General features: G+C 44.6%; 2 protein-coding genes across 2 annotated transcripts in view; both read left to right on the plus strand.

The window, feature by feature from the left end:
• The window catches only part of LOC108269540 (gastrula zinc finger protein XlCGF58.1), a 4024-nt gene extending 1185 nt beyond the window's left edge, over positions 1 to 2839 (plus strand). The window contains exon 2 of the mRNA XM_017475486.3: positions 470 to 2839. Within this exon, the coding sequence (XP_017330975.2) occupies positions 470 to 2733 (2264 nt within the window). The 3' untranslated portion in view covers positions 2734 to 2839. The remainder of the gene's footprint in view (positions 1 to 469) is intronic.
• A 2782-nt stretch (positions 2840 to 5621) lies between these two features.
• ube2d1a (ubiquitin-conjugating enzyme E2D 1a) overlaps positions 5622 to 7500 on the plus strand; it is a 9197-nt gene continuing 7318 nt past the window's right edge. The window contains exon 1 of the mRNA XM_017477218.2: positions 5622 to 5769. Coding sequence (XP_017332707.1) covers positions 5746 to 5769 — 24 coding nt within the window. The 5' untranslated portion in view covers positions 5622 to 5745. The remainder of the gene's footprint in view (positions 5770 to 7500) is intronic.

The raw sequence follows: 7500 nt of genomic DNA on the forward strand, positions 1-7500 counted from the left end.
ATTGTGTACATTTTATATAATTGTGTACATTGTTTTATATAATTGTGTACATTTTATATAATTAATTGCTTACTTCGTTTTATATAATGCTTGTTGATTTGGGGAAAAAAACCAAAAAAAACAAAACGGTACTGTCATCATGTAAGGTTAATCTGTACTTTGCATGTTTTGTATCCTTTGTAAATGTTCTGTTTGATTTAAATTTTTTGCTTTATACTTTTATTTATTTTTTAGCATAAACTCTTTGAATCATTGTGCACATTTTATCTCACCTGTAAGGTTGAATGACTTTTTTCATGTTCGCTACCATCTGTAATGTTCTGCTATGTTTTCCCACAGCGTTTGCCAGCTATAATGTCGGTGTTACTTTCTGCATGGTGTTTGTGTTGCAGTTTACTATTTTTGTGCCCTTATTAATGTTTATATCACTTTTTGTTCAGTGTTTCATCTGTTCTGTTTGTGTTCACAGAGTTCAGGTTTGAAGCGTTACACAACCCTCCGGCTCAGACGCAACATCAGATCATCCTGCATTGCTTACACATGTCCTCTTCTGAACACCAGTCTAGAAAAAAACACACCTCAAACCTGTTCTACCATGAACAGCATTCTGTAGAGAACCACACCTCAAGCCTGTCCCCAACCGACCGCCGATCTGGAGAGGGCTTCACCTCAAGCCTGGCCCCAACCGACCGCCGATCTGGAGAGGGCTTCACCTCAAGCCTGGCCCCAACCGACCGCCGATCTGGAGAGGGCTTCACCTCAAGCCTGCCCCCAACCGACCGCCGACCTGGAGAGGGCTTCACCTCAAGCCTGTCCCCAACCGACCGCCGACCTGGAGAGGGCTTCACCTCAAGCCTGTCCCCAACCGACCGCCGATCTGGAGAGGGCTTCACCTCAAGCCTGCCCCCAACCGACCGCCGACCTGGAGAGGGCTTCACCTCAAGCCTGCCCCCAACCGACCGCCGACCTGGAGAGGGCTTCACCTCAAGCCTGCCCCCAACCGACCGCCGACCTGGAGAGGGCTTCACCTCAAGCCTGCCCCCAACCGACCCCCGACCTGGAGAGGGCTTCACCTCAAGCCTGTCCCCAACCCACCGCCGACCTGGAGAGGGCTTTACCTCAAGCCTGCCCCCAACCCACCGCCGACCTGGAGAGGGCTTTACCTCAAGCCTGCCCTCAACCGACCGCCGCTCTGGAGAGGGCTTTACCTCAGGCGTGGCCTGTACTAAACCTCAAACTGGTGAGGACTATACCTCAGGTGTGTCATGTACTAAATATCAATCATCAGAGGACTACATATCAAATCGGTCATCTCCTGAATCAGAGAAGAAACTTCTATCATGCTTCAAGTGTCACTACTGTGGCAAGTCATTCAGCCGGCAGCGTTACCTCAAAATGCACACTGTCCAAGGAGAAGATGCCTTTAACTGCACATCATGTGGGAAGCTTTTCTCTGCTAAATGTAGCTTGATGGCTCACAGACGTTCTGAGCATAAAGGAGAAAAACCTCTAAAATGTGAAGAGTGCGGGAAAGCTTTCGCAACAGCTAAAGCAAGACTGGCGCATCAATCGAGTCACAATGGAAACAAGCAGTTTAACTGCCCAAGATGTGACAAAACCTTCCTGAGCAAGCACATGCTAAGTACACACATCCTGAGTGAACACCAGGGAACGCAACCCTTCGGTTGTGACGTCTGTGGTAAAAGATTCAAGCTGAAGAATGGACTGATCTCCCATCAGCGGATTCACTCAGGAGCGCGGCCGTATCGCTGCGAGGAATGTGGCAAGACCTTCATCGCTAAAAGCACGTTTAACGTCCATCAGCGGGTTCACACGGGTGAGAAGGCGTTTAGCTGTGAAACATGCGGCAGGAGCTTTAGCCTAGCTGCTTGTCTGTCCAGACATCAGCAGAGCCACAAGGATTTCAAATCCTTCAACTGTGACGTCTGCAAGAAGACTTTCGCCCAGGCTAGTCACCTTCGTATTCATCGACGCGTGCATGCCAGCGAGAAAACGTCGCATGATTGTGAAACCTGCCAGAAAAGTTTTAGTTGTAACCGAGCTCTCAAGCTGCATGAGAAGATTCACATAACCAAGCGAGCATTTTCCTGCTCAGTGTGCGCCAAGTCGTTTGGTTCGGATGCGTATCTAAGAAGGCACCAGCAGCTCCATTTAGGAGTGAATCTGCACCGCTGTGACGAGTGCGGCAAGAGTTTCGTCACAGCCGGCCATCTCCGCTCACACCTGCAGGTCCACCCACACTTGAGACCTTTCACCTGCACCGAATGTGGACGGAAATGCCGCACCCTCGGCGATCTCGCGCACCACCGACGCGTCCATACAGAGGACAGCTTCCGCTGTGGGGTGTGTGAGAAGCGGTTCGCGACGAGGAAAAGCTTGTCCTTACACCACCGCGTGCACAGCGGCGAGAAACCGTACTCCTGCAGCGAGTGCGGAAAGACTTTCGCTCACTTATCCAATGTCCTCAGACACGCCAGCGTACACACCGGCGAGAAACCCTTCGGTTGCAACGAGTGTGGGAAGTGTTTCCGCCTGGCCTTTAGTCTCAGAGCTCACGCGCAGACGCACGTGAACGAGCAAGAGCGGACGTGCACTGAATGCGGGAGAGGTTTCTCACGAATGAAGACCTTACTGAGCCACAAGTGTGCGAAGACGCAATCCGAGAAGTCCAAAGAGGAGAGGGGGGGGGAAAAAACCCACGAAAAGACATAAGAATGTCTCCGAAGACAGGGTTTAAGTTCCGCAACCCGGCGTAAATATACAATAAATACAATTTAATTAAAAATATGAAATAAAAGCATGAAAACGGTGTTAAAAATGTGTATTTTTTATCAAGCCTCTACATAAGAAGGCTAGTAAGTAAGTCAATTTTATTTATATAGCACGTTTAACACAGCAGAGCTGACCAAAGTGCTGAGCAGAGTAAAGAAAAGTAAAATAGAAAACCAAATAAAGACAGACAAGAGTAAAAATGAGATTAAAACGCCTGGGAGAAGAGATACGCTTTCAGCCTCTTTTTAAGAATGATACCAGAAGGTGCGAGGCGGATGTCCAGTGGCAATTGATTCTCCATGAACGAGGGGCGGAGACTGAAAAAGCTCTAACCCCCTTAGTTTTTAAACAGGAAGATCTTCAAAATCTGCTTATTGAACGTGATGAGAAGATCTTTGAGATAAGAAGGAGCTTGACCGTTAAGAGTTTTAAAGGCAAACAAGAGAATCTTAAACTGGATCCTAAACTGGACCGGGAGCCAGTGGAGCGATGCTGAAATTGAGGTGAGTGATATGATCATGTTTGTTTGCCCGGGTCAACAGCCTTGAAGCTGCATCCTGAACCATCTGGAGACGAGCACGAGATGACCGAGGAAGACCCAAGTACAACGAATTGCAATAATCTAAGCGCTCTTGTTTGGAATCATTAATATGATGCTTCTTTGCTGAAGAATTTGAGTTTGGATGATAGAATGCTCCCAAAATAAAATGATATTTGTTCTCGTAGTAATCTCATTCTGAACCCCAGGTGAAGGCACGTACTTGACGTGGCAAAGTGTCTGATGCTAAATTGCTAGCTCCAGCGCACAACCAGTTTGGAACACCAAATCTGTCTGATATCATGGCTGATCATCTGTTTTTCCCGTGTCTCTGTGGGTTTCCTCTGGGTTCCCCGGTTTCCTCCGACCTCCCTCCATTTAAAAAAAAAACAAACAAAAAAAACCCATACAAAGAAGGTAGATTGACGATGCTAAATTTTCCCTGAAGGAGCGTGTGTGCGCTTTGTGCACTGCACTAGACGGGCGTCCCGTCCAGGTTGTATTCCCAACCTACAACCAGGGTTTTCCAGGATAAGCTCCGGATCCCTCACGATTCAGACCAGGATCTACGACTGCTAAAAGAAGTAGTGAAGAAAAGTTTCATTTATTTATATATTTATTCCTTGGTTCCAATCCATGAACCAGAGTGCACAATCATACCTTTATGTTCAATTCAGTAAATACTCACGAAATCCTGCTACTACAGGAGATCAACATTACCGAGGGGAAGTTCGGATCATTTTACTGACTCGGATCTTTGAGTCTCGTTCGGCAAAATGAACGAATCTTTTACCGAGTCATTTCATTCATTTCAGAAGAATATAATTATAATGTTACATGTTCAATTCCCCCAACACATCTAGTACTTACGCAAACGTTGATCACACTTGGAATTAAAAATAAACTATAGGCTGATGCGAATTATGAGAAACAGAAATGATTCGTTAATAGCTTAGCTGGGTCTTCAGGCTATGCAGTCTGTTAGTTCACCTCACCTCCCGATCCGAGTCGTCCTTCGGGTTCGAGTCATTGGTTCATCACGTGACCGCCCCGTAGGCTGAATACAGTGGGGCTGTGACGTGATGAACGAACGACTCGAACCCGAAGACTCGAGACATGAACTAATCATTTCTGTTTCCTGGACAGAACCTATGGGGATGTTGCAGCACAGGCGTGGTCACAAATGAACAAATCACTCTGAGACAACTCGCTGTTCCCGAATCATATTAAAGATTCGTTCAAAGTGAACGAATCATTCATGAACGATACATCACTAATAAACATACGTACACGAGTATGAGGGCTTAGTGGTTAGCACGTTTGCCTCACGCCTCCAGGGTTGAGGATCTGATTCCCACCGTGGCCCTGTGTGTGCGGAGTTTGCATGTTCTCCCCGTGCTGCGGGGGTTTCCTCCGGGTACTCCGGTTTCCTCCCCAGTCCAAAGACATGCATGGTAGGCTGATTGGCGTGTCCAAAGTGTCCGTAGTGTATGAATGGGTGTGTGAGTGTGTATGTGATTGTGCCCTGCGAGGGATTGGCACCCTGTCCAGGGTGTACCCCGCCTTGTGCCCGATGCTCCCCGGGGTAGGCTCCAGGTTCCCCGTGACCCTGAAAAGGATGAAGCGGTATAGAAGATGGATGGATGGATGGACACGAGTATGAAGAAAGGCATCCTTTCTGAAACTGATAAATGATACCCATTATGAGGATTATGAAAAGCTTACTCTGCTTTTCCATGCTTTATTGATGACTGATTGATTAAATGGATTTTTAAAAAAGCATGACGTGTCGTTCCTTAATAAAGGTATTGTAATCGGTGGCAAATTGCTGTGGTAGTACCTCTGTCAGTGCTGAATCTGAGGACTCCTTCCAAAAATTTTTTTTAATAATCATCTCTTTACAGAAAACTTAATAATTTCAACAATTACACGGCTTTATATTATTATTATTTATTTATTTATTTTTTAAAAAAAGGATGTTTATAAGAAGCATCCACCATACAAATCATTGTGTATGCTGTTACTATGGAAACATTCATATAAACCTGGGATTTGCTTTGCAGCTGGAACTACTGTGGAAAATTAATCAACACCTTCTGACCAAATACAATAATGACTCTATTTTGAAGGAAAACATACTGAGGTGCGCGCGCGCGCGCACACACACACACCTTTATTTTGAAGTCAGTACATTCTCGATTTCCTGAAGTTGCTGGTTTGTTTCCAAATACGTCACGACTCCGTATGTAAGTGCACTACACAGGCTCATGAAATAATAGCTTTTCGGGCTTTTCGAAGTGCACTAGATGTTCACTACAGGGTTGTTTGGGATACGGCCCAGTATTGTTTCCTCCTTCACTGCGTGGTGTTGAAGAGGTTTCAGAAAAAAGGGGAAAGAGGTGTCGGTGGATGTGATGGCTCTGAAAAGGATTCAGAAGGTAAATCAGTGTTTTGTTTGTATTTCTGCTAATAAACCAGTCGTGACAGTTAATGAAGACGGATTAAGAGATGGCTATTGCAGTGTTATTGCTTGGTAAAGGCTGTGTTTGCTAGCGTTAGCTAACGTTACTGCTTGGCTAGCGAGAACAAAGCCGGCTCAGTTTATCTGTCAACAAATCATAAGATTTGAGATTTATTTTCTGGAAAGTTGTTTTAAAAAAATGACTATATTTAAAGTAGCAAGGCTTTAACGTAAAAAAAAAAATTAACGTAAAAAAATTCCTGCTTGTTTCCTTAACTCCAACCTAAGGCCATTTATTTACACTGATATTCGCTAACTTGTTTTTTTTCCCTCATTAAGCACATTTTACAGACCTCTTAAAAAGCTAAAGAAAATATTTATTTACTTTCACGCCTAAATTAGCGTTCAGTGATTCATTTTCAGAGAAATTGCATTCTTATTAATGAAATATCAGTTTATAGTAATGGTTGTGCGATATGTCAGGAAATATCGCGATACTTCAGGGATATTCCTCGGGAGTCGGGAAATAACGCAATACTTCGCGGACGTTCCTCACGAGTCGGGAAATATCGCGATACTTCACGGACATTCCTCACAAGTCAAGAAATATCGCGATACTTCGGACATTCATTACTTTATCTGTAAACGCAACATCGGCGCATTGAAATGCGTTAAAGCGCACCTATTATGGTTTTGAAACGTGCCTAATTTAGTTTTAAAGGTCTCATACGATAGATTTACGTGCATCCGAGGTCAAAAAACACTTTAACGTGCTCGTAATTTAAACTGCAGCTTTACCTTTTCCCCCCAGTGTCACAAACGACTCGTTAAATGATTCGTTCTAAAGGATTCATTCTAAACTCCTCCTTTCAGAGAGCTTACTCTGCTCTGATTGGTCAGACGTCCCAGTCTGTCGTGATTGGTCTACAGCTGTCAGCGAGCAGCTGATGAAGACCAGAGGCGGGGCTTTTTGTTACAAACCTACGTAGGTTAGTACAGGAAGTAAAGCCTGGAATCACTAACGACTCGATTCAGCTGTTCAGAATCGATTCCTTCTTTTGGGAGTCGATGACTCCGTTTGACATCCGCTTTGATTTTTTTGAAACTTTGCAGATGTTTTTACATTCACAAACAGCTCTATAACACACTACCTGAAAGGGAATATTTGAAAAACCATAATAGGTGCACTTTAATAAAACTGTTTAGCTCTGAAATCTGAAACCTTCCAGTAACAAGCAAGAGAACCGTACTCTACCATTTCCCTCAAGATCTGTTCCTGGTGAGAATTTTTTTTTTCACCACACCGCTGACTTCATCTATGGTAATCTGTGCACTGTTTACAGACCGATGTAATTACATGGTTAAGTTGTGTCTGTAGCCATGACTCTAATTGTCACTTTGCTGACAAATACAGAGTTGGTTTTGTTTCAGCCGCGAGACAGACACCAGAGTGGAGTCTGACTGAAAAACTCCCGTCTTATTCGGCGATGCAGAAGACTCGGGCTGTGTTAAGAGTCTTCAATCTTAAAAGTAGCTCCTAACTGCTTGATTTGGGAGAAAGTCTTCAAAATTGCTAAAGGAAAGAGAGAAAATCATGAACAATCCTAAAGTGAGTTAACGGCACAGTCGGGTTGCTATGGCGTCCGGTGATTCGAGTATTTCTCGACTCTCTGCTCATTTATTTGACATTTGAACGTGACGTCCTCAC

This window comes from Ictalurus punctatus, chromosome 9 (assembly GCF_001660625.3).
Source record: "Ictalurus punctatus breed USDA103 chromosome 9, Coco_2.0, whole genome shotgun sequence".
Classification (NCBI taxonomy): Eukaryota; Metazoa; Chordata; class Actinopteri; order Siluriformes; family Ictaluridae; genus Ictalurus; species Ictalurus punctatus.